The sequence below is a fragment of the Oncorhynchus mykiss genome, chromosome 5 (assembly GCF_013265735.2).
Source record: "Oncorhynchus mykiss isolate Arlee chromosome 5, USDA_OmykA_1.1, whole genome shotgun sequence".
NCBI lineage: Eukaryota > Metazoa > Chordata > Actinopteri > Salmoniformes > Salmonidae > Oncorhynchus > Oncorhynchus mykiss.
In genome coordinates this window covers 20,389,032-20,416,648 of record NC_048569.1, presented here as the reverse complement: position 1 = coordinate 20,416,648, position 27,617 = coordinate 20,389,032, and the positions used below count along the sequence as shown (strand labels likewise).

Genomic DNA, 27,617 nt, shown 5'->3' with positions numbered 1-27,617 from the left:
GTAGTCCGGAGAAGCGCTAGACGCTCAACTGAAAGGATACGGTTCCGTTTACAGTATACTAAAATGAACTAATAGTATATAGTATGTAGTATATACTCATTAAGTATGTAGTATACAATGTGTTAGTACAGTTATTCGAACACAGCTCAGGGTTGAGCTCAATTTCCGGGGGTGACCACTATGAAAAAAAAACACAAATGTATTCTACTATTCTACTGTAAGTTGCTCTGGATAAGAGCGTCTGCTAAATGACAACAAATGTAAAAATCTCTTAGGCAATATACCACTTAAACTAGAATAATATGTGAAGTGTTAGAAGTCCAAAGTTATTGGATGTGTGTGATGAGTACCCTACAGTAGCAGTGCCCTCTAATGGTATTGCAATATTACTGCAGCACTTGACAATTTCAAAATAGTGGCTGTAGTGTCCCCATCTAACCTACAAAACCCAGTTAGTCACTCATTCACGGAAATAAATCAGTTAGGACATACTGACCCTTTCCACATCCATCTGCTGACCTTTGGGGTAAAGTGGATTATTGGTAAATCCACAGGAACAAAACCTTGCTTAGCAATGTCGGCATTTCCTTTGTGAGGCCTTGATGCCAGAATTTGGCTCTAACCCCCATTATAACTTCAGCGAGGTAAGCGAGTATGGCTGCATCAAATTATAGAATAGTTTAACCAGCATTGGTATGTAAGTCTCAGAGGAAGCAAACAAAACTTCCTCTGACAATTGTACCATGATAAGTCAATCCCCTCAGACTGGGCCTGTTTGAGAAAAACGTTCAGTCAGTCAGTGTACACTATGTTCACTGAGCTCAGAGCTCAGTACAGTATCCAATGTAAACAGTGACCAGACTGCTTTAATGTGTGTTACCCAGTCCCTGCTTTCACCAGGCCCGGGTCCGTCTGGGACCTGAACAGCTGGACCTTTATTCTTTGTGCTCTGTGTACCCAGGGGGATGTGTTTAATGTGGACACAGCTTCCTCTCTGGATCTAAGAGCCACGGATCACTGGCTAAAGATGCATAAACACAACAAACTACAGTATACATTGAATTTGAGTGGTAGTGCATGCTCCTAATCTCATCTTCATGTAAGGCAAAAAAAAACTGAAAATATGGATAGGGTATATGAATGTGGAAATAGATTAAATATTTGTCTTTCAATAAACATTCTCTTTAAAAAAAATATGAACTGTAAAAGCTCCCACCCCACCATCAAATTCAGACTTGTACGTGGAACGTACAACGTATACAGTTGAAGTCGGAAGTTTACATACACTTAGGTTGGAGTCATTAAAACTAGTTTTTCAACCACTCCACACATTTCTTGTTTACAAACTATAGTTTTGGCAAGTTGGTTAGGACATCTACTTTGTGCATGACACAGATGACACAGATTATTTCATTTATAATTCACTGTATCACCATTCCAGTGGGTCCGAGGTTTACATACACTAAGTTGACTGTGCCTTTAAACAGCTTGGAAAATTCCAGAAAATGATGTCATGTCTTTAGAAGCTTCTGATAAGCTAATTGACATAATTTTGAGTCAAAGGGAGCTGTACCTGTGGATGTATTTCAAGGCGAACCTTCAAATGGAGTGCCTCTTTGATTTTCCCATGATGTCAAGCAAAAGAAATCAGCCAAGACCTCAGAATTTTTTTTGTAGACCTCCACAAGTCTGGTTCATCCTTGGGAGCAATTTCCAAATGCCTGAAGGTACCACATTCATCTGTACAAACAATAGTACGCAAGTATAAACACCGTGGGACCATGCAGCCGTCATACCACTCAGGAAGGAGACACGTTCTGTCTCCTAGAGATGAACGTACTTTGGTGTCAAAGTGCAAATCAATCCCAGAACAACAGCAAAGGGCCATTGTGAAGATGCTGGAGGAAACAGGTACAAAAGTTTCTATTTCCACAGTAAAATGAGTCCTATATCACATTAACTGAAAGGCCGCTCAGAAAGGAAGAAGCCACTGCCTCCCAAAAAAAAGACTATGGTTTGCAACTGCACATGGGGACAAAGATCGTACTTTTCACATGGGGACAAAGATCGTACTTTTTTTTTTTTTTTTATGAAACAAAATAGAACTGTTTGGCCATAATGACCCTAGTTATGTTTGGGAGAAAAGGGGATGCTTGCAAGCCGAAGAACACCATCCAAACATGAAGCCTGGGGGTGGCAGCATCATGTTGTGGGGGTGCTTTGCTGCAGGAGGGATGGGTTCACTTCACAAAATAGATGGCATCATGAGGCGGGAAAATTGTGGAAATATCGAAGCAAAATTTAAAGGCGATGCTACCAAATACTAATTGAGTTCATGTAAACTACTGACCCACTGGGATTGTGATGAAAGAAATAAAAGCTGAAATAAATAAATCTCTCTACTATTATTCTGACATTTCACATTCTTAAAATAAAGTGGTGATCCTAACTGACCTAAGACAGGGAATTTTTACTTGGATTAAATGTCAGGAATTGTGAAAAACAGTTGAAATGTATTTGGTTAAGGTGTATGTAAACTTCCGACTTAAACTGTATGTATCACTTTAAGGAATAAGGAACGCATTTGTGCCATCATATATTACAAAAAGTTATCCTTAGAACACAAATCTCAAACAGTGTTCAAGATTCCCTCTCAAAATGCAGTGCAATCAACTTTTTGGTTCACAGTGAAACGGTAAACAGGGGTGCTCTGTCATCTAGAGAGAAACCAGATAAGTAAAAGGAATGTGATTTAATATAACAGAATATGAATCTGATGTTTTAGGAATACAATGCAATATAAATTATTTTAAATAAACAGTCTAATGTAACTAATACCTTGAATCAACACTGAATATTATTATTTAATGTTTAATGTTTTTTCGAGATAATTATATGCAGATCTGGAGCTACAAACTCTTTCAGCTCTGACAAACTGACATTGAACGTTAGAGGTCATGTCAAGCTCGGAATTTCAATGGCAACAACAGGACCTGTATAAAACAGAGCCAAAACAACTCTGAGTCAATATCAATGTTATGGTGGGAGGAGCTAAACATTTAGCATTTGTGGGTCAAGTTCAAAAGCAAGAGTTTGAACTTGGAACCCCTCAAGCCAATCCAAAGCTTGCTGGTTCCCAGCCAACCTTACTCTCCAGTTAACCAATAGATTGGAGATTCACGTCCAATAAGATCACAAGTCATTGAGGATATTCTCCCTCATTGGTCAGTCGTCAGGAACAGCCTCATCCACCCACTTCAAATAGGGCAGGCTCCCGTCCTCCACAGGGAAACTAAGCACCTCTGGAGTCTCATAGGGATGCACAGACCTGGGGAGGAGCAACAACACATACATTATGTAGCAGGTGCCTAAGTTAGCTTTGCTACTGCCTTCCTGAGACCTGAAGTTCTGTTTCCCGAGACCCAACTGCTTGGGATAATTTCTATAAAAAAACAAATGTAACTTACTTGACATAGTCTATGAGCCTTTGGGTCTTCGAGGTCCTCGTCTTCACCAACTACAATGCAGAAAAATCCTAGCTATTACTCTGGAAAGTTGGTTTCAACAACCAGTGTAATACTGAACGACCGGCCAGAGACATGAAAGCATAGCTCTACTAAATAACTTTACCATCAGAATTTCCGTCGCATCTTGAATCTCCCCTTTCCAGTAATACCTATGGGACAAAAAATAAAAACCTTTGGGACATTCACAGTAGTAAACTGTACATGGGTTGTTCAATGAAACGAGTGATTATATTTTAAGTAGATATTGAGCGCAAATATTGAATTTTAAAAGCATGTTATATTAAATGATGTGCCCTTTAATATAGACCACATGGAACATTCAATAAAATGCAGTATTTTGACATGTCCCTTTGTACATCCTCTGACTTCTAGGAGGATTTTAACCCCAACATTTATCCAAGTTTACAGCATCATTGTAGTTATTTTGTTGCTTCGACAGTCATTTCTGAAGATTATTTTTCATTTCATGTGATTCATATTAAGGTAAAAAAAAAAAAAAAAAAAAAAAATTTAAAAAAACATGTCCCTCATTTAAAGGTCGACCCTGCTATGTGAACTGTTATGCAAAATCATAAAGCAGGTGAGCTGGTTCTACTCTTTTTGACCATTTTCTGGTGTTTTGTGGTGGGAAAATGAGCAGGTCAAGCATAACACATTAACCCTAGATAGACAGGCTAGAAATGTTTGAACAATTTAATGTCCAGTTTTGTGAAGTTTGCATTAAATTACCACTCCCTGTTACACACAACAAGCTTCCAATCCTCCTGTCACAATTGGATTTATGGATGTATTAAGGCAATGTCTTCAACCCTGTTATGGTAAACCATGTTACTTTATTTGGCACTTAATAGGCACATACTATAGTCTTTTTTATTTAACCTTTGAGATGGGAAAATAATTTTATGAAGTTGAACATGTGCTTTTTATGACAATGTTAAAATTAGGTGAAATAAAATACAACATTTACCAATTTACACTATTCAAAAGGCACCTATTTGGTGGAACGACCCACATACACAGATGTAGTAAACGGTATACTTCTGTGTAGTGTGATAGGCTAAATAATGCTCTTCAATGACGGAGAAAAACTATTCTCCAACATTAATCTCTACCAGGAAGTTCGTCTCAAGACAAGCAAGCCTATCAGTGTACACATACACTTTGATTGACAGCTGTCCAATATTCACAGTTTCTCTACAGTGCCAAAGTCACACAATGGCCTGTTAATGTGAGGGTTCGTCACCTGTTTCTGGCCTGGTGGCTGTTGTTGTATCTTAATCCATCTTTCTCTATCTTAGGTCAATAATAAGAAGAATGTGTGTTGTTTCTTGTATGCTTGTCAATGGTTAACCAGCTACTCAACAAGGTGCTACTGGATTTTCACCTTCAGGAAACAGAACAGCAGTGCCCTGCTACTAAAATAGTTACTTATCAATCAGTTAAAGCAAGAACTCCAGAAGACTATTAGCGTTCAAATGACTGTTGGTGTGTTTTACAAGTGTTTCATTACCGTTCGACAAACTTGCCTTATCTGACTCTCACCTTCTTTTGTTGACTCAATCACTATGTGAATATGCATTTACAGGCTAATAGACTTTAGAGAGAAACTTTCCCACCCTCCTACTAGTGGTGAGAGTAATTTACATTCAAGTAACCACAACAGTGGGAGGGGGCTGTACACATTTCTTTTTACAATAAAAAAAAAACATATACATACAAAAACAACATACAGACCAACGCACACAAACATCAATGACATCACACCTGCCCAGATCCACCTGTTCTCACCCCTATTTCCCATGCCCTTTCAATATTTAGATAACGAAGCATATGATTTTTCAATGGAGGATTGGTTGAATTCCAGTTCTCAAGATAATTAACGAGAATAGTATTTTCCAACCCATCAGATCTCACTGCACCCTCATGACGTCTTGAAATATGCAGACAGACGCATTAAATGTAAATTTACATTGTAATACTTCTGACAGCCAACTTTCTAACACTGCCCATAACTTTTTAACTTTATAGCATTCCCAGAAGGCATGGATTATTGAGTCATTGTTAGTTTTACAATTAACCCTTGTGTTATCTTAAGGATAAAAAATGACCTGCCATCCACACCTTTTTAAAATTTTCGCCTGAAGCAAGGATATGCATATTCTTGGTACCATTTGAAAGGAAACACTTTGAAGTTTGTGGAAATGTGAAATGTGAAAGGAATGTAGGAGAATAACACACAATAGATCTGGTAAAAGACAAAAGAAAACAACAATCGTTATTTTGTATTTTTTTGTACCATCATCTTTGAAATGCAAGAGAAAGGCCATAAAGTATTATCCCAGCCCAGGTGCAATATACATTTTGCAGTGTATGTGCCATTACATTTATGTTAAATGTTGTATCAAGACTGCTCAAATATGCCTAATTTGTTTATTAATAACTTTTCATGTTCAAAATTGTGCACTCTTCTCAAACAATAGCATGATATTATTTCACTGTAATAGCTACTGTAAATTGGACAGTGCAGTTAGATTAGCAAGAATTTAAGCTTTCTGCCAACATCAGATATGTCTATGTCCTGGGAAATGTTCTTGTTAATTACAACCTCATGCTCATCGCATTAGCCTACGTTAGCCAACTGTTCCGGTTGATATATTATCGAATAGATATTTGAAAAACACCCTGAGGATTGATTATAAAAACGTCTGACATGTTTGTGGACATTAGGGATATAATTTGGATTTTTTGTCTGCATTGTCATGACCGCTCTTTACGGTGGATTCCTGGGCATAACGCACCAAACTAACGGAGGTATTTGGATATAAAAAATATCTTTATGGAACAAAAGGAACATTTGTTGTTTCTAGCAGACCACCATAGTCCCTGTGCCCAAGAACACAAAGGCAACCTGCCAAAATGACTACAGACCTGTAGCGCTCACGTCCATAGCCATGAAGTGCTTGAAAAGTTGGTAATGCCTCACATCAACACCATTATCCCAGAAACCCTAGACCCACTCCAATTTGCACACCACCCAAACAGATCCACAGATGATGCAATCTCTATTGCACTCCACACTACCCTTTCCCACCTGGACAAAAGGAACACTTATGTGAGAATGCTATTCATTGACTACAGCTCAGCGTTCAACACCATAGTACCCTCAAAGCTCATCACTAAGCTAAGGATCCTGGGACTAAACACCTCCCTCTGCAATTGGATCCTGGACTTCCTGACGGGCCGCCCCCAGGTGGTAAAGGTAGGTAGCAACACATCTTCCACGCTGATCCTCAACACTGGAGCTCCACAGGGGTGCGTGCTCAGTCCCCTCCTGTACTCCCTGTTCACCCATGACTGCATGGCCAGGCACGACTCCAACACCATCATAAGTTTGCAGATGACACAACAGTGGTAGGCCTGATCACAGACAACGATGAGACAACCTATAGGGAGGAGGTCAGAGACCTGGCCGTGTGGTGCCAGAACAACAACTATCCCTCAACGTAACCAAGACTAAGGAGATGATTGTGGACTACAGGAAAAGGAGGACCGAGCATGCCCCCATTCTCATCGACGGGGCTGTAGTAGAGCAGGTTGAGAGCTTCAAGTTCCTCGGTGTCCACATCAACAACAAACTAGAATGATCCAAACACACCAAGACAGTCGTGAAGAGGGCACAACAAAGCCTATTCCCCCTCAGGAAGCTAAAAAGATTTGGCATGGGTCCTGAGATCCTCAAAAGGTTCCACAGCTGCAACATCGAGAGCATCCTGACTAGTTTCATCACTGCCTGGTACGGCAACTGCTCGGCCTCCGACCGCAAGGAACACTACAGAGGGTAGTGCGTACGACCCAGTACATCACTGGGCCTAAGCTGCCTGCCATCCAGGACCTCTCCACCAGGCAGTGTCAGAGGAAGGCCCTAAAAATGGTCAAAGACCCCAACCACCCCAGTCATGGACTGTTCTCTCTACTACCGCATGGAAAGCAGTACCGGAGTGCCAAGTCTAGGACAAAAAGGCTTCTCAATAGTTTTTACCCCCAAGCCATAAGACTCCTGAACAGGTAATTAAATGCCCCAAACCCTCTTTTTATGCTGCTGCTACTCTCTGTTTATCATATATGCATAGTCACTTTAACTATACATTCATGTACATACTACCTCAATTGGGCCGACCAACCAGTGCTCCCGCACATTAGCTAACCGGACTATCTGCATTGTGTTCCGCCACCCACCACCCACCAACCCCTCTTTTACGCTACTGCTACTCTCTGTTCATCATATATGCATAGTCACTAACCAGATCTACATGTACATACTACCTCAATTAGCCTGACTAACCGGTGTCTGTATGTAACATCGCTACTTTTATAGCCTCACTACTGTATATAGCCTGTTTTTTTTACTGTTTTAATTCTTTACTTACCTGACATCTTTTTTGCACTATTGGTTAGAGCCTGTAAGTAAGCATTTCACTGTTGTATTCTGCGCACGTGACAAATAAACTGTGATGTTATTTGATTAGATTTTTTTGAGAGATATTGGTTCTTGTAGAATCGGTTTTCCTCCATATTGTTATAGTGTTCTTAACTATGAAGATGTTAATGTTCTTAGCTTTATCCTTTGAAAATAGACGTGTAAAGATTCAGTCGGTGAGCATGTGTATCTCTTTAGTGCACTTAACAATAAGTCTTGGGTGGCGAGTTGATACAATTCCAAGTCTCAGTAGTTTCCTTAGCAATGGAAATCCACACTCAGGAAGGGTGTGTTTGTGTGAGTGTGTGTGGGTTGGTTCTTCTATCCTTGTGGGGACCTAAAATCCCCAAAAGTACTCACAAGGATAGTAAAGACAAGGATAATAAATTCTCACATCCCAATTGGACAAAGGCTATTTTAAGCTTATGGGTTAGAGTTACAGTTTGGGTTAAGGTAAAGGTAAGGGGCTAACCCCTTACCTTTACTCTAACCCAAAATTTAACAGTAACTGTAACACTAACCCTAAACCTACTTACCTTTACCCTAACCCAAACTGTAACAGTAAGTGGTTAGGTTTAGGTTTACAGTTAGTGTTACAGTTTGGGTTAGAGTAAAGGTAAGGGGTTAGGGTTACAGTTTGGGCTACAGTTTGGGTTAGAGTAAAGGTAAGGGGTAAGTGCAGCGTTTCCCCTTTGTGGTCCTGAGGAACGAGTTTGGAAAACCCTGGGTTAGTGGTTAGGTTTAGGATTATAGGTTAAGGTTGTGTGTGTGTGTGTGTGTGTATCCTGTGTGGCTCAGTTGGTAGAGAATGGTGCTTGCAATGCCAGCATTAGCTTCCCTTGGGGCAACCAGTACGGAAAATGTATGTAGTCACTACTGTAAGTCGCTCTGGATAAGAGTATCTGCTAAAATTGAAAACTTTGTGTGAACCAGACTGACACTGGCAGTACTTACATGGTGGAGGTCCTGGGCAGAATATTGATGCATGCTGCCATCCTCCTCTCCATAATGGCTCTGATGGAGAGAAGAAGACAGAAGGGAGGAGAGGAGAGAGACAGCAACAATTATGATATCATTCAGTTATTTTGCAGATGTGTTGTTATTTTAAAGAATATTTGGCCTATTTAGTATATGGCCCAGGGCCGTGCACAGAGCTTTCAGGGGACACGTGCTGAAACTGTACAAATGAATATCTCGAAATTCACAGCATACCAACAACTGCTTCTGTAGCAAAAATGTTACCATTTTTGAGAATAGGCCTTTTTAATTCTGCAACAGCACACTCACTCATCACAAATTGTAAGCAAGCTAGTTACAGTGCCTCCTAAAGACATGATTGACATCGGTGTAACGGCTTTCCTCTTCCTCTTCTGATGAGGAGTAGCAAGGATCGGACGAATACGCAGCATGGTAAGTGTTCATCTTGGTTTTTAATAAGAACACAGAACAAAACAATAAAGTGAAACAAAACCGAAACAGTTCCATGTGGAAACTGACACGGAAAAGAATCACCCACAACTCAAAAGTGAAACCAGGCTACCTAAGTATGGTTCTCAATCAGGGACAACGACTGACAGCTGCCTCTGATTTAGAACCATACCAGACCAAAAACAGAAATCACAAAACATAGAAAAAGGAACATAGACAACCCACCCTACTCACGCCCGGATCATTCTAAAACAAAGACATAACAACAGAACTAAGTTCAGAACGTGACAATCGGGAAAAGATGGTGAGCTATCAATTGATCATTCATATTGATGATTGATGTAAATCTGCTAGTTAGCTAGGTCAATTTGTTTTTATAATTGTGATTTATCTCCAATGCTCTTAAATAATAACTTCATAATATACACTGAACAACATCCAACAATTTCAAATATTTTACTGACTTACAGTTCATATAAGGAAATCAGTCAAGTGAAATAAATTCATCAGGCTCTATTCTATACATTTCACATGACTGGGAATACAGATATGCATATCTTGGTCAAAGATAACTTTAAAAAAGTAGGGGTGTGGATGAGAAAACCTTTCAGTGTCTGGTGTGACCACAATTTTCTTCATGCAGCACGACACATCTCCTTCGCAAAGAGTTGATCAGGCTGTCGATTGTGCCCTGTGGAATGTTGTCCCACTCCTCTTCAATGGCTGTGCGAAGTTGCTGGATATTGGCAGAAACTGGAACACGGTGCCGTACATGTCGATCCAGAGCATCCCAAACACGCTTAATGGGTGACATGTCTGATGAGTATGCAGACCATGGAAAAACATGGACATTTTCTGCTTCCAGGATTTCTGTACGGATCCTTGTGACATCGGGCCATGCATTATCATGCTGAAACAGGAAGTGATGCCGGCGGATGAATGGATGAATGGCATGACCGTGGGCCTCAGGATCTCGAGTATTTCTGTTGAAACGACGTGGCTATGCAAAATCACTTGATGTTTTTGGAACTAGTGAATCTAATACGCCAATGTAAACTCAGATTTTTTTTATATAAATATGAACTTTATCAAACAAAACATGCATGTATTGTGTAACATGAAGTCCTATGAGTGTCATCTGATGAAGATAATTCAAGGTTAGTGATTCATTTTATCTCTATTTCTGCTTTTTGTGAATGATATATTTAGCTGGAAAATGGCTGTGGTTATTGTGGTTTGGTGGAGACCTAGCATAATCGTTTGTAGTGCTTTTGCTGAAAAGCATATTTGAAATCGGACACTTTGGTGGGATTAACAACAAGATTACCTATAAAATGACGCATGAATGTTTTAGGAATTGTAATTATGAGATTTCTGTGGTTTGAATTTGGCGCCCTCTATTTTCACTGGTAGTTGTCATATCGATCCCGTTAGCGGTATTGCAGCCATAATTAAGGATACATACCGTTTTTAATTTTAACTTTATTTAACTAAGCAAGTCAGTTAAGAACAAATTCTTATTTTCAATGACGGCCTAGTAGGGGTGTGGATGAGAAAACCTTTCAGTGTCTGGTTAACTGCCTGTTCAGGGGCAGAACAACAGATTTGTACCTTGTCAGGTCGGGGGTTTGAACTTGCAACCTTCCGGTTATTAGTCCAACACTCTAACCACTAGGCTACCCAGTTGAAGTCGGAGGTTTACTGACACCTTCGCCAAGTACATTTAAACTCAGTTTTTCACAATTCCTGACATTTAATCAGAGTAAAAATTCCCTGGCTTAGGTCAGTTAGGATCACCACTTTATTTTAAGAATGTGAAATGTCAGAATAATAGTATGGAGAATGATTTATTTCAGCTTTTATTTCTTTCATCACATTCCCAGTGGGTAAGTAGTTTACATACACTTAATTAGTATTTGGTAGCATTGCCTTTAAATTGTTTAATGTGGGTCAAACATTTCGGGTAGCCTTCCACATGCTTCCCACTGTAAGTTGGGTGAATTTTGGCCCATTCCTTCTGACAGAGCTGATGTAACTGAATCAGGTTTGTAGGCCTCCTTGCTCGCACACGCTTTTTCAGTTCTGCCCACAAATGTTCTATAGGATTGAGGTCAGGGCTTTGTAATGGCCACTCCAATACCTTGACTTTGTTGTCCTTAAGCCATTTGCCACAACTTTGGAAGTATGCTTTGGGTCACTGTCCATTTGCGACCAAGCTTTTAATTCCTGACTGATATCTTGAGATGTTGCTTCAATATACTCACATAATGTTCCTCCCTCATGTTGCCATCTATTTTGTGAAGTGCACCAGTCCCTCCTGCAGCAAAGCAACCCCACAACATGATGCTGCCACCCCCGGGCTTCACGGTTGGGATGGTGTTCTTCGGCTTGCAAGCCTCCCCATTTTTCCTCCAAACATAATGATGGTCATTATGGCCAAACAATTCTATTTTGGTTTCATCAGACCAGAGGACATTTCTCCAAAAAGTATGATCTTTATCCCCATGTGCAGTTGCAAACTGTAGTCTGGCTTTTTTTATGGTGGTTTTGGAGAGGTGGCTTCTTCTTTGCTGAGTGGCCTTTCAGGTTATGTCGACATAGGACTTGTTTTACTGTGGATATAGATACTTTTGTACCTGTTTCCTCCTGCATCTTCGCAAGGTCCTTTGCTGTTATTCTGGTATTGATTTGCACTTTTCGCACCAAAGTGCGTTAATCTCTAGGAGACAGAATGTGTCTCCTTCCTGAGCAGTATGACGACTGCGTGTTCCCATGGTGTTTATGCTTGCGTAATATTGTTTGTACAGATGAACGTGGTACCTTCTGGCGTTTGTAAATTGCTCCCAAGGATGAACCAGACTTGTGGAGGTCTACAATTGTTTTTCTGAGGTCTTGGTTGATTTCTTTAGATTTTCCCATGATGTCAAGCAAAGAGGCACTGAGTTTGAAGGCAGGCCTTGAAATACATCCACAGGTACACCTCCAATTGACTGAAATTATGTCAAGCTTCTAAAGCCATTACATAATTTTTGGGCATTTTCCAAGCTGTTTAAAGGCACAGTCAACTTAGTGTAGGTAAACTTCTGACCCACTGGAATTGTGATACAGTGAATTATAAGTGAAATAATCTGTTTGTAACAATTGTTGGAAAAATTGCTTGTATCATGCACAAAGTAGATGTCCTAACCGACTTTCCAAAACTATAGTTTGTTAACAAGAAATTTGTGGAGTGGTTGAAAAATGAGTTTTAATGACTCCAACCTAAGTGTATGTCAACTGTACATGTAAACTACCGTTCAAAAGTTTGGGGTCACTTCGAAATGTCCTTGTTTTTGTCCATTAAAATAACATCAAATTGATCAGAAATACATTGTTAAATGATGTACTGTAAATGACTGTTGTAGCTGGAAACTGAATATCTACATAGGCGTACAGAGGCCCATTATCAGCAATCATCACTCCTGTGTTCCAATGCCACGTTGTGTTAGCTAATATAAGTTTATAATTTTAAAGGTCAAATTGGTCATTAGAAAACCATTTTGTAATTATGTTAGCACAGCTGTAAACTGTTCTTCTAATTATTCTAAAGAAGCAATAAAACGGGCCTTTAGACTAGTTGAGTATCTGGAGCATCAGCATTTGTGGGTTCGATTACAGGCTCAAAATGGCAAGAAACAAAGTCTTTCTTCTGAAAAAAAATCTTTCTTCTTCAGTCTATTCTTGTTCTGAGAAATTAAGTCTATTCTCTGTGAGAAATTGCCAAGAAACTGAAGATCTCGTACAACGCTGTATACTACTCACCTTCACAGAACAGCGCAAACTGGCTCTAAGCAGAATGGACAGAGGAGTGGGAGGCCCGGTGCACAATTGAGCAAGAGGGCAAGTACATTAAAGTGTCTAGGTTGAGAAACAGATACCTCACAAGTCCTCAACTGGCAGCTTCATTAAATAGTACCCGCAAAACACCAGTCTCAACGTCAACAGTGAAGAGGCGACTCCTGCTGGCCTTCTGGGCAGAGTTGCTAAGAAAAAGCCATATCTCAGACATCTGACCAACATTCTGAAGGCACAGGGGGGAAAGGAGATCAAAATCCACGGCCAGTCCATTCGACTCGTCCAGCACCTGTCTACTAGGCTTATGAAAAACAACGCAAGCAATACATTCCGATCAGACAGTCATTGGAGGGAAAAGGAATCAAATCTTAACTCTGCTTCCTGACAATGGTGTGGGTATGGAAGGGAACAAAAAGGATGGAATTCACAAGCGCTGATGAAGCCCTAATCAAGCTTCAACTGGCAGATTCAATAAATAGTACCCGCAAAACACCATTCTCAACGTCAACAGTGAAGAGGCGACTCCAGGATGCTGGTCTTCTAGGCAGAGATGCAAAGAAAAAGCCATTTCTCTGTCCAGTGTCTGTGTTCTTTTGCCCATCATAATATTTGTATTTTATTTGCCAGTCTGAGATACGGCTTTTTCTTTGCAACTCTGCCTAGAAGGACAGCATCCTGGAATCGCCTGTTTTTTAATTTTTTTTACATTGGATAAAAGTAGATACTCAGAGCTAGAAAATGGTATGTCATACAGTACAGTTAACGAACAATGAGAAAGTAATTCTGCTTTTAAAGTTGATAAACTTGTAACCTCACCTTTGAGAAAATGGCCCTTGAATGTTTTGGTAAACCTACTGGAGCACTCTTCTTTGTTTACACCCATTCAGCGTCTTTCACACCCTCTTGAACCTTAGCCCCACCCCCACCCATCTCCTTAAGGATTCACGTGAGGCCATTTACTAAACAACCAAAGTTTCAAGACTAAAGGCTGGTTTATACTACGTCTATCGACAGTTGTCGCAGTGACATCATGAATAGTATATTGTCTTCTAAAATCAAACTTCGTTAACGTCGTTGTCATTATAAAAAAGTGCAAACACAAAAACTACAGGCTTTATGACATCAGCAACTTGGTGGTCCAAAATAGCTTAACTAGTGTACAGTGCCTTGCGAAAGTATTCGGCCCCCTTGAACTTTGCGACCTTTTGCCACATTTCAGGCTTCAAACATAAAGATATAAAACTGTATTTTTTTGTGAAGAATCAACAACAAGTGGGACACAATCATGAAGTGGAACGACATTTATTGGATATTTCAAACTTTTTTAACAAATCAAAAACTGAAAAATTGGGCGTGCAAAATTATTCAACCCTTTACTTTCAGTGCAGCAAACTCTCTCCAGAAGTTCAGTGAGGATCGCTGAATGATCCAATGTTGACCTAAATGACTAATGATGATAAATACAATCCACCTGTGTGTAATCAAGTCTCCGTATAAATGCACCTGCACTGTGATAGTCTCAGAGGTCCGTTAAAAGCGCAGAGAGCATCATGAAGAACAAGGAACACACCAGGCAGGTCCGAGATACTGTTGTGAAGAAGTTTAAAGCCGGATTTGGATACAAAAAGATTTCCCAAGCTTTAAACATCCCAAGGAGCACTGTGCAAGCGATAATATTGAAATGGAAGGAGTATCAGACCACTGCAAATCTACCAAGACCTGGCCGTCCCTCTAAACTTTCAGCTCATACAAGGAGAAGACTGATCAGAGATGCAGCCAAGAGGCCCATGATCACTCTGGATGAACTGCAGAGATCTACAGCTGAGGTGGGAGACTCTGTCCATAGGACAACAATCAGTCGTATATTGCACAAATCTGGCCTTTATGGAAGAGTGGCAAGAAGAAAGCCATTTCTTAAAGATATCCATAAAAAGTGTTGTTTAAAGTTTGCCACAAGCCACCTGGGAGACACACCAAACATGTGGAAGAAGGTGCTCTGGTCAGATGAAACCAAAATTGAACTTTTTGGCAACAATGCAAAACGTTATGTTTGACGTAAAAGCAACACAGCTGAACACACCATCCCCACTGTCAAACATGGTGGTGGCAGCATCATGGTTTGGGCCTGCTTTTCTTCAGCAGGGACAGGGAAGATGGTTAAAATTGATGGGAAGATGGATGGAGCCAAATACAGGACCATTCTGGAAGAAAACCTGATGGAGTCTGCAAAAGACCTGAGACTGGGACGGAGATTTGTCTTCCAACAAGACAATGATCCAAAACATAAAGCAAAATCTACAATGGAATGGTTCAAAAAGAAACATATCCAGGTGTTAGAATGGCCAAGTCAAAGTCCAGACCTGAATCCAATCGAGAATCTGTGGAAAGAACTGAAAACTGCTGTTCACAAATGCTCTCCATCCAACCTCACTGAGCTCGAGCTGTTATGCAAAAAATTTCAGTCTCTCGATGTGCAAAACTGATAGAGACATACCCCAAGCGACTTACAGCTGTAATCGCAGCAAAAGGTGGCGCTACAAAGTATTAACTTAAGGGGGCTGAATAATTTTGCACGCCCAATTTTTCAGTTTTTGATTTGTTAAAAAAGTTTGAAATATCCAATAAATGTCGTTCCACTTCATGATTGTGTCCCACTTGTTGTTGATTCTTCACAAAAAAATACAGTTTTATATCTTTATGTTTGAAGCCTGAAATGTGGCAAAAGGTCGCAAAGTTCAAGGGGGCCGAATACTTTCGCAAGGCACTGTATTTTAACACCAATAAACCCACCCGTTTAAAAATGAATTTAGTATATGTCAAACTAGACAACTAAAAGTAACTTTCTTAACAATGTTTTGGTTAGTTTCTAGCTTGTTAGCTAGATAGCTAATGTTAAGCAAACTGGCTAGCCAATTCAAATAATGATCATATCCTGCAGCTGACAACATCTTCACTTTAGCTCATTTGTCTTCATTATTACAGGAAAATTAGCTTACAACAAGATCATTATTTACAAGTTAATGGCGAGCCAATTACCAAAAATTGCTTATGGTTGTGAGTGTGACAAAATAAAAGCAGGGCATTCTACCTGAGAATATTAGAACTTGGACACTGACTCGTTGGCCTAACATTATATACTAATTTGACTTTGTTGTGATGTTCTTCACATTACCATCTCTCGTAAACACATACTATATACAATCAAAGTGTATTTGTTTACATGCACAGGATACAGAAGGTGTAGTGAAATGGTTACTTGCATAGTGGAGTCTTTTGTTTGGACATGTAGCTAGCTAGCTAAACAATGAACCATAATCCCAACTCATAACATTACTACCCTGAATCTGCAGACCGGTAACCAACCAGGAAAGGATTACCTACACATGCTGAACAGCTCATGGTATAGACATAAGCATGCTACATGGCAGACCAATATGAATTCATCTCTCGACATGTCCAGCCAATCCATTATCTCAGCCAATTAGTTTACGGGAAAGTTCCTGTCTCTTTCCGTGGCTAAATCAACTAGACTCATAATTGAACAGTTTTATTCGTATTTACAGATGGCATACAAGTTTGTTATTAAGGTATATGAAAGTTCACATGTTCCAGTAGGCATTCCTGCCCAAAAATGAAGTATACGTTCAATTGGCTCTCCTGAGAAGTATTAACGTGTGACACATGCCTACTTTCCTAAAACAAGTTCCTTTAAGGGGCATCTATTTTTAATGACTTCTCAATGACCTGAGAAAGAGAATCTATTTACGTCAATATTTTTTATTCAAATTTAGTCTATTGCAAGAGTTATATTAAATTCTGTTTTTATTGTCAATGCAACCAAATATCAACATTTGAAGGAGATGTACCTTCTGCTTGGATAGTTCCATCTGTGCCACTGACTTAGTCTGGCTTTATTTACAGCTTGTCTACAAATATGTTGGATTCACATCTCCATCTCAGGCAAAAATGTAAAGAATAGGGGCAATGTTGTTACATCTAATGCCTGTTTACCTGAGGCTGATGCCACGCAGGTGTTTGTACACATGCATATACACACACTCACATTCAAACGCACACACGTGCACATACACGGACACACACACACACACGCACACACACACACACACATATACAGTGGGGCAAAAAAGTATGTAGTCAGCCACCAATTGTGCAAGTTCTCCCACTTAAAAAGATGAGAGGCCTGTAATTTTCATCATAGGTACACTTCAACTATAACAGACAAAATGAGGGGGAAAAAATCCAGAAAATCACATTGTAGGATTTTTAATGAATTTATTTGCAAATTATGGTGGAAAATAAGTATTTGGTCACCTACAAACAAGCATGATTTCTGGCTCTCACAGACCTATAACTTCTTCTTTAAGAGGCTGCTCTGTCCTCCACTCGTTACCTGTATTAATGGCACCTGTTTGAACTTGTTATCAGTATAAAAGACACCTGTCCAGAACCTCAAACAGTCACACTCCAAACTCCACTATGGCCAAGACCAAAGAGCTGTCAAAGGACACCAGAAACAAACAAAATTGTAGACCTGTACCAGGCTGGGAAGACTGAATCTGCAATAGGTAAGCAGCTTGGTTTGAAGAAATCAACTGTGGGAGCAATTATTAGGAAATAGAAGACATACAAGACCACTGATAATCCCTCGATCTGGGGCTCCACGCAAGATCTCACCCCGTGGGGTCAAAATGATCACAAGAACGGTGAGCAAAAATCCCCGAACCACACGGGGGGACCTAGTGAATGACCTGCAGAGAGCTGGGACCAAAGTAACAAAGCCTACCATCAGCAAGGGCATTGAAGATGAAACGTGGCTGGGTCTTTCAGCATGACAATGATCCCAAACACACCGCCCGGGCAACGAAGGAGTGTCTTCGTAAGAAGCATTTCAAGGTCCTGGAGTGGCCTAGCCAGTCTCCAGATCTCAACCCCATAGAAAATCTTTGGAGGGAGTTGAAAGTCTGTGTTGCCCAGCAACAGCCCCAAAAGATCACTGCTCTAGAGGAGATCTGCATGGAGGAATGGGCCAAAATACCAGCAACGGTGTGTGAAAACCTTGTGAAGACTTTCAGAAAACGTTTGACCTCTTGTCATTGCCAACAAAGGGTATATAACAAAGTATTGAGATAAACTTTTGTTATTGACCAAATGCTTATTTTCCACCATCATTTGCAAATAGATTCATTAAAAATCCTACAATGTAATTAAAAAAAAATAAAAAATCTCATTTTGTCTGTCATAGTTGAAGTGTACCTATGATGAAAATTGCAGGCCTCTCTCATCTTTTTAAGTGGGAGAACTTGCACAATTGGTGGCTGACTAAATTCTTTTTTGCCCCACTGTATGTAAATAGTGCCATACATGCACGTATTCAGGGTGCCATGCTGTTAGGATTTTTGTTGTACTTGATGTTTTTTGTTTTTTGCATTGATGTTTTCTGTGTTCGTTAGTTTTTCTCTTTTTTCTCTTTTGTTCCTTTTGATGGTTGTTTGTGCATTGGGGGACAGGGGGATGGGTGCTTGGAGGGTAGGGATTGGAATGATTTTATTCTATTCTATTATGACTTTTCTTTATCTCTGGGGTTGGGACTGGGGGGGGGTCTCGGATGGTTGAGGGGCAGCACTCAGGAAACTTTGGGGAGGATTTTATAGGGCTGGTCGCCTGGGGGTTGGGAGCTTGGGCTGGTGGCTGATAAGTCACTGGTTCAGGTCCCATTTTTTTGACCCTGTTGGAGATCTGTCGACGTGCCCTTGAGCAGGACGTTGACCCTGGTTTCTTCTGTGGGTCATTCTGGATGGGTGTCTGTTAGACGACTGAATGTAATGTTGAGCGGCTTCACTGCAGTTGAATTGTATGTTTTAACATAACATATTTTTAAAGTTAAATAATAAGACTAAATCAAATCAAACTTCTGCGGTGAGAGACAGATTTATTTACATAGCAATTCAGTTTAGCATTTCCTGTTGACATATCAGTGCAACATAACACTCAAGTGTTTTAGTACTATATCTCTTGACACAATGATGAAAATAATCATGGCCTCTAAACCTTCAAGCTGCATACTGGACCCTATTACAACTAAACTACTGAAAGAGCTGCTTCCTGTGCTTGGCCCTCCTATGTTGAACATAATGGGGCGGCAGGGTAGCCTAGTGGTTAGAGCGTTGGACTAGTAACCGGAAGGTTGCGAGTTCAAACCCCCGAGCTGACATGGTACAAATCTGTCGTTCTGCCCCTGAACAGGCAGTTAACCCACTGTTCCCAGGCCGTCATTGAAAATAAGAATTTGTTCTTAACTGACTTGCCTGGTTAAATAAAGGTAAATAAATAAATAATAAACGGCTCTCTATCCACCGGATGTGTACCAAACTCACTAAAAGAGGCAGTAATAAAGCCTCTCTTGAAAAAGCCAAACCTTGACCCAGAAAATATTTTAAAAACTATCGGCCTATATTGAATCTTCCATTCCTCTCAACATTTTTTGAAAAGGATGTTGCGCAGAAACTCACTGCCTTCCTGAAGACAAACAATGTATACGAAATGCTTCAGTCTGGTTTTACACCCCATCATAGCACTGAGACTGGACTTGTGAAGGTGGTAAATTACCTTTTAATGGCATCAGACCGAGGCTCTGCATCTGTCCTCGTGCTCCTAGACCTTAGTGCTGCTTTTGATACCATCGATCACCACATTCTTTTGGAGAGATTGGAAACCCAAATTGGTCTACACTGACAAGTTCTGGCCTGGTTTAGATCTTATCTGTCGGAAAGATATCTGTTTGTCTCTGTGAATGGTTTGTCCTCTGACAAATCAACTGTACATTTTTGGTGTTCCTCAAGGTTCCGTTTTAGGACCACTATTGCTTTCACTATATATTTTACCTCTTGGGGATGTCATTCGAAAACATAATGTTAACTTTCACTGCTATGCGGATGACACACAGCTGTACAATTCAATGAAACATGGTGAAGCCCCAAAATTGTCCTCGCTAAGAAGCCTGTGTTTCAGACATAAGGAAGTGGATGGCTGCAAACTTTCTACTTTTAAAAGGACAAAACAGAGATGCTTGTTCTAGGTCCCAAGAAACAAAGAGATCTTCTGCTGAATCTGACAAATAATCTTAATGGTTGTACAAACTGTGAAGGACCTCGGCGTTACTCTGGACCCTGAGCTCTCTTTTGACGAACATATCAAGACTGTTTCAAGGACAGCTTTTTTACATCTATGTAACAATGCAAAAATCTGAAACTTTCTGCCCAAAAATGATGCAGAAAAATTAATCCATGCTTTTGTTACTTCTAGGTTAGACTACTGCAATGCTCTACTTTCCGGCTACCCGGATAATGCACTAAATAAACTTCAGTTAGTGTTAAATACGGCTGATAGAATCCTGACTAGAACCAAAGAAATTGGTCATATTATTCCAGTGCTAGAATCCCTACACTGGCTTCCTGTTAAGGCAAAGGCTGATTTCAAAGTTTTACTGCTAACCTACAAAGCATTGCATGGGCTTGCTCCTACCTATCTCTCTGATTTGGTCCTGCCGTACATACCTACACATACGCTACGGTCACAAGACGCAGGCCTCCTAATTGTCCCTAGAATTTCTACGCAAACAGTTGGATGCAGGGCTTTCTCCTATAGAGCTCCATTTTTATGGAATGGTCTGCCTACCCATGTGAGAGACGCAAACTCGGTCTCAACCTTTAAGTCTTTACTGAAGACTCATCTCTTCAGTGGGTCATATGATTGAGTGTAGTCTGGCCCAGGAGTGGGAAGGTGAACGGAAAGGCTCTGGAGCAACGATCCGTCCTTGCTGTCTCTGCCTGGCCGGTTCCCCTATTTCCACTGGGATTCTCTGCCTCTTACCCTATTACAGGGGCTGAGTCACTGGTGCTCTTTCATGCCGTCCCTAGGAGGGGTGCGTCACTTGACTGGGTTGAGTCACTGATGTGATCTTCCTGTCTGGGTTGGCGCCCCCCTTGGGTTGTGCCATTGCGGAGATCTTTGTGGGCTATACTCGGACTTGTTTCAGGATGGTAAGTTGGTGGTTGAAGATATCCCTCTAGTGGTGTGGGAGCTGTGCTTTGGCAAAGTGGGTGGGGTTATATCCTTCCTGTTTGGTCCTGTCTGGGGGTATCATCGGATGGGGCCCCAGTGTCTCCTGACCCCTCCTGTCTCAGCCTCCAGTATTTATGCTGCCATAGTTTGTCGGGGGGCTAGGGTCAGTTTGTTATATCTGGAGTACTTCTCCTGTCTTATCCGGTGTCCTGTGTGAATTTAAGTATGCTCTCTCTAATTCTCTTTCTCTCTTTCTTTCTCTCTCTCGGAGGACCTGAGCCCTAGGACCATGCCTCAGGACTTCCTGGCATGATGACTCCTTGCTGTCCCCAGTCCACCTGGCTATGCTGCTGCTCCAGTTTCAACTGTTCTGCCTGCGGCTATGGAATCCTGTTCACCGGACGTGCTACCTGTCCCAGACATATTATTTGACCACGCTGGTCATTTATGAACATTTGAACATCTTGGCCATGTTCTGTTGTAATCTCCACCCGGAACAGCCAGAAGAGGACTGGCCACCCCTCATAGCCTGGTTCCGCTCTAGGTTTCTTCCTAGGTTTTTGGCCTTTCTAGGGAGTTTTTCCTAGCCAACGTGCTTCAACACCTGCATTGCTTGCTGTTTGTTGTTTGAGGCTGGGTTTCTGTACAGCACTTTGAGATATCAGCTGATGTACGAAGGGCTGTATAAATAAATTTGATTTGATTTAAAGTGTGACCTAGGTTATTCTGATTTTTTTAATGAAGCCCACATACTGTATTCTCAACAATTTGAGACCTCTTATGGGATAGATCTTTTCACACAGCCTCATCATTATTTGTTTAACAATTTATCAATTTATTTTCCACAGTCTAGCCAAATATGGAAGGTTTGTTTCAATCTGGTAATGTTAAAAATATATTTGAACTAATTTCACTTCAGCAGAAAGTGTCTCACTGCCCTCACGTTTGACCATTTCCTTATTTCTTTCCTCTGAAATGGTATAATTGTTAAAGAGATTTCCTCTTTTTAATAAGTATCTGGTGAGTGGCAGAATGAGTCAGAAATGATGTTGTAGCTTAGCTGAGAATGTCTGCATGACAAAAAATTGTTGTTCTGATACTCTCACTCTGAAAGTTTTAAAGATGCACTATGCAGGAATCGCTCCGCCATTTCCTGGTTGCTAAAATTCGAAATGTTCAGTTTATGTGTCAAAACAAGCAAGCATAGTGTAGAGAATCATTGTACCATCTATCCCACTGTGAAATATATATATTTTTTTAAATATATATAGCATTTTCAGCTGTTTGAAGCTGGTGTACAAAATCAAAAGTAAAAGATGCAAATAAACTCAACTTAAGAATGGGACAAAAAGAAAAATCACACATTGAATAGATCTACCGCTCTGTTAGATTTGCTTTCAATGAGAATGACAGATCTAAACATTTTTTGTGTGAATTTGATCGGGTCGCCCAGAAAGTTACGTATTGCAGCTTTAAATATATATCTATAAATGTTTTATTAATTTCAGTTTGTCTACAAATTAATAGTGGATATGTTGGATTTGCGTCTATATCTCAACCAAAACTCAAGGTTAAAGAAGAGGACTAAATCAAATTAAATCACATTTCTGAAGAACAGAAGTTAGGTGATGCAACAGGACAACAACCCAAAAGACAGAAGTAAATCAACAACAGAATGGCTTGAACAGAAGAAAATGCGCCTTCTGGAGTGGCCCAGTCAGTCCTGACCTCAACCCAATTGAGATGCTGTGGCATGACCTCAAGAGAGCAGTTCACACCAGGCATCCCAAGAATATTGTGGAACTGAAATAGTTTTGTAAAAAGGAATGATCCAAAATTGCTCCTCACCGTTGTGCAGGTCTGATCTTCAACTACAGAAAACGTTCGGTTGAGGTTATTGCTGCCAAAGGAGGGTCAACATGTTTTTAAATCCAAGGGTTCACATACTTTTCCAACCTGCACTGTGAATGTTTACATGTTGTGTTCAATAAAGACATGTACAATTATATTTTTTTTGCGTGTTATTAGTTTAAGCAGACTGTGTTTATCTATTGTTGTGACTTAGATGAAGATCAGATAAAATGTTATGACCAATTTATGCAGATATCCAGGTAATTTGAAAGGGTTCACATACTTTTCATTCCCACTATATACTGTATATATTGCCTTTTTTTGTTGAATCCTGGGTTGAATTGAAATAATAGCTGTATACTTATGCTAAAATGTTTATTATATTCTATTGAGCCGTTTACTTTATATTCTTATCTTTTATAATTTGTTATTGTTGCATTTTCGAGAAGGAACCTGCAATGAAGCATTTCGTTGGACTGTAATAATTAATAAGTAAGTAGTAATTTTTATTTATTTATTATTTATTCTATTTAGTGAGACACACACAGACAAAACATAATTTTCCTCCCATCTAAATGATTCTGTCCTAAAATAGTTATTCAACACTGCCGTGCCGCTCAGCCTCTCTAACCACTAACTCAATATCTAGGTTGAAGGTACCCAGGTTAGGACAAGCTAATAATTCCATGAGGAAGCTTTTGAAAATAAACAGATTCATGGAACCAGCACCAACTAGCATCGCTGGTCCCATTGTTGAGAATCCTTCCTCATTTATGCAATGCATTATGGGATATTAGAATCTTCTTGTTTTAATCTCTGTTATCTTCAACCTAGCTCATTCTCAGAAAATGCTCTAACCCTAACTCTACCTCATCAAAAGATGACATAGTGTTTGAGTAATCCTGTTTCACACAGTCGAAGTTGCGTTCAAGGTTTTTCTCCTCATTTTTTTTAGTTGCATGATGTTGTTAAGTAAACACAACCATCACATTGATTGGCCTAGAAGCATTTCACCATTGTGTGTAGTTTGTGTGTGGTGGGGTAGTATTGTTTAGTTACAGTGTGATAATGGTGGTCTGGACTGTAGCCTACCGGCCGATGTCCTTGGCTGTCTGTTCGTTGGGGCAGTTGACGAGGAGCACAGAGTGGTGTCCAGGTAGATAGCTCCCTGTAAAGGAAGAATGGAGCTTTCCACCCAGGAACCTCAGCATGGGATACATAGACATGGTCAACACCATTCCCTGGAGAAGAGGGAGGAGGAGGAACAGCAACATAATTAATTTCCCACCCACCTTGTGATCAGAATTTTTGTATTTAACCTTTATTTAACCAGGCAAGTCAATTAAGAACAAATTCTTATTTGCAATGTCGGCCTGACAAGAGGCAAACGTCCTCCTGTGGGGAAGGGGGATAAAAACAACAACAACAAACTATGTCAAACAAAATGGACAACACAGACAGAAGACACTGGCAACAGCACAAATACAACAGCAAACAAACAGTGGATGTTTGTGTGAAGTATAACAACATGCTTCCTTACATAAGGCAATACAAACTCTTGACATAGGGTGATAACTACGTCTCAAAAACCTATTCATCTATGTGTCCTTTGAACTCCAAGGACACCAGGTCCTGGGGTTTTAGGGAATTCCAAGACCAGGGGGCTGAGTAATGATAGGACCTTTTTCCATGCTCGGTTCTAATGTTCGGGACCGTTAGCATAAAACACGATTGAGATCTAAGCATGTATGTGTTTTCATTTCGAGCTAGAAGAGAGGATAGATAAAATGGCAGTTTTCCTAAAATGGCCTTAAAAGTAACAATGTACTGATTGATGGCATGCCACTTATGCCACATAACAAGTGTAATGCTTTCACATATCACTCCAGGTAGAACAAATTGTCCTTAAAAGACAGATCTAGGATCAGATACCCTACCTTTGACCTTGCATCAGTTGTTAGGCTATTGGGCAAAATCCCCCCTATTATAAGTTGAGGTCACTTCAGGGCAAGTTGTGGAAGGAGTCAGGACATGGTCCCTGATGGTAATTCATTGGTCAGTGAACAATGCCAGGTATTATCCCTGCTGTCCCATCAGAATGCTGTGTCCGGGCCTAATCTTGGTGACTCTCGTTCTCTATCCTCTTATTATTGTGCTCCCACAGCTGAATGGCTAGTTGGAACAGACAGAGGCCAATTTATAATCCTCTCTCTCTCGCTGCAGCCTCTCTCTGTCTCTCTGCAAGCAGCATGGCATGAGATGGAGTGATTGGCATTTCACTAAATAACAAAGTGACCCCTCCCCCAAAAAACATCTGTCAATAATTGTTTAGTACGAGAGAAGCATTTCACTTTAATAAAATAAATCTTTGACTATTTGGGGAGGGGTTTTCCCCCAGATATTGTATTGTTATAGGTAACTGATCTTACATAGACATTTGTGAATTATTGCAACAAAACTGCATTCCAAGACATTATTAATATTATTTTGCCATCTGGATACATTTCTATAATTGTATTCAACAAAAATAATGAACTTACCATACAGATCACGAACAATCCAAAACGACAGAGAGTTTGAGCTAGGGACTGCTTGTGATATCGCGGGGACAGGAAGTCCATTTTACTGCCAGCAACAAACGTCATTCCGACCAATAGTTATTCAGACTGTCAGGCCCGGGTTTGAGAGGGAGAGAACAGATGGCATCTTGTGCGCTCAACTTGAACTGGAGAGGGTGGAGAGGATCTATAAGCAGCTATGCGCTTATACCCTCACCAATAAAGTTCTCGCTTCATAGTCCGTTGCCCATTTCTTGTGAATAATAGTCTATGTTTAATGTGCTAAATCTGCAAAGGTGAACTTTTCTGCTGGTGAAGCCACATTGTTGTGGATAGATAAGTGCAGTGACAGGTAGGTCGGATAGGACGGTCAACGACAGCACAGGAATCCGTGCTTGTCATTGGACGTTTGATACTTCCTGATACACCAGCGTCCAACCAAACACCGGCATTGAACATAGGGCGCCACCCCCGAACCCTGGCCGTAAGCTGCTTTCACTCCCTAATAAACATAAGTGCTTTTCACTGGATGAGAGGTAGAGGCTAGAGAGGTAGGCCTCTGTTGTGTGCAGATTACAAATATAAACGGTTTTATTTTAATACTGTGGGGGGTGGTCTTTTTGCCCGAGATGCAGATGGCTATATCGGTCTGCTAATACAGGACTATTAAAGGCCCAGTGCATTACTTTGGTGAAAAAATATGCTGTAGTTTTAAAAAGTATTATAATTTATTTTATTATTATTCAGATTTTACAGGGGTGCTGCAGCACAAGCAAGCATAGTTCCCGCAGCTATGCCCGCTCATTTGAAAGGAACAATTGAGTAGATCTGCAAAAATAAATAGACCTATGATAAGACATTTCCATTTATCTGTTCTCAACCATGGTTGAGTTTATTGAACAGACAATTTATTATTATAAAATATAGAACATGTTTTATGATAAGAAATGACATGCCCTAAACATATATATACAGTAACTCACCTGTTGCATCATTGTAACAAAGAGAGTCACACACAGAAAATACATCAATGTTAATTTGAGGAACATGTTTTCCTTTTCAGACAATACTGTTGTTCCTTTATTAATCAAGACAATACTGTTGTTCCTTTATTAATCAAGACAATACTGTTGTTCCTTTATTAATCAAGACAATACTGTTTTTCCTTTATTAATCAAGACAATACTGTTGTTCCTTTATTAATCAAGACAATACTGTTGTTCCTTTATTAATCAAGACAATACTGTTGTTCCTTTATTAATCAAGACAATACTGTTGTTCCTTTATTAATCAAGACAATACTGTTGTTCCTTTATTAATCAAGACAATACTGTTGTTCCTTTATTAATCAAGACAATACTGTTGTTCCTTTATTAATCAAGACAATACTGTTGTTCCTTTATTAATCAAGACAATACTGTTGTTCCTTTATTAATCAAGACAATACTGTTGTTCCTTTATTAATCAAGACAATACTGTTGTTCCTTTATTAATCAAGACAATACTGTTGTTCCTTTATTAATCAAGACAATATTGTTGTTCCTTTATTAATCAAGACAATACTGTTGTTCCTTTATTAACCTTTCTGGTCTCCCCATCCCGGATCCGGGATCGTGAATACAGACTCAAGCTCATTACCATAACGCAACGTTAACTATTCATGAAAATCGCAAATGAAATGAAATAAATATGCTAGCTCTCAAGCCTTTTGTTAACAACACTGTCATCTCAGATTTTCAAAATATGCTTCTCAACCATTGCAAAACAAGCATTTGTGTAACAGTATTGATGGCTAACGTAGCATTTAGCATTAGCATTCAGCTGGCAACATTTACACAAAAAAACAGAAAAGCATTCAAA

The 27,617-nt window shown here is 40.0% G+C and overlaps 1 protein-coding gene across 1 annotated transcript; it reads right to left on the bottom strand.

Annotated features, from left to right (window-relative positions):
- Positions 1–2,492: 2,492 nt before the first annotated feature.
- LOC110523393 (protein CutA homolog) lies at positions 2,493–26,119 on the bottom strand. Its single transcript, XM_021602055.2, has 6 exons — positions 25,740–26,119; positions 24,292–24,440; positions 8,959–9,018; positions 3,631–3,676; positions 3,468–3,517; positions 2,493–3,328 (listed from the first exon to the last, which is right to left on the bottom strand). The coding sequence occupies exons 1-6, from the start codon at positions 25,842–25,844 to the stop codon at positions 3,226–3,228; spliced, it is 513 nt and encodes a 170-aa protein (XP_021457730.1). The 5' UTR covers positions 25,845–26,119; the 3' UTR covers positions 2,493–3,225.
- Positions 26,120–27,617: the final 1,498 nt, after the last annotated feature.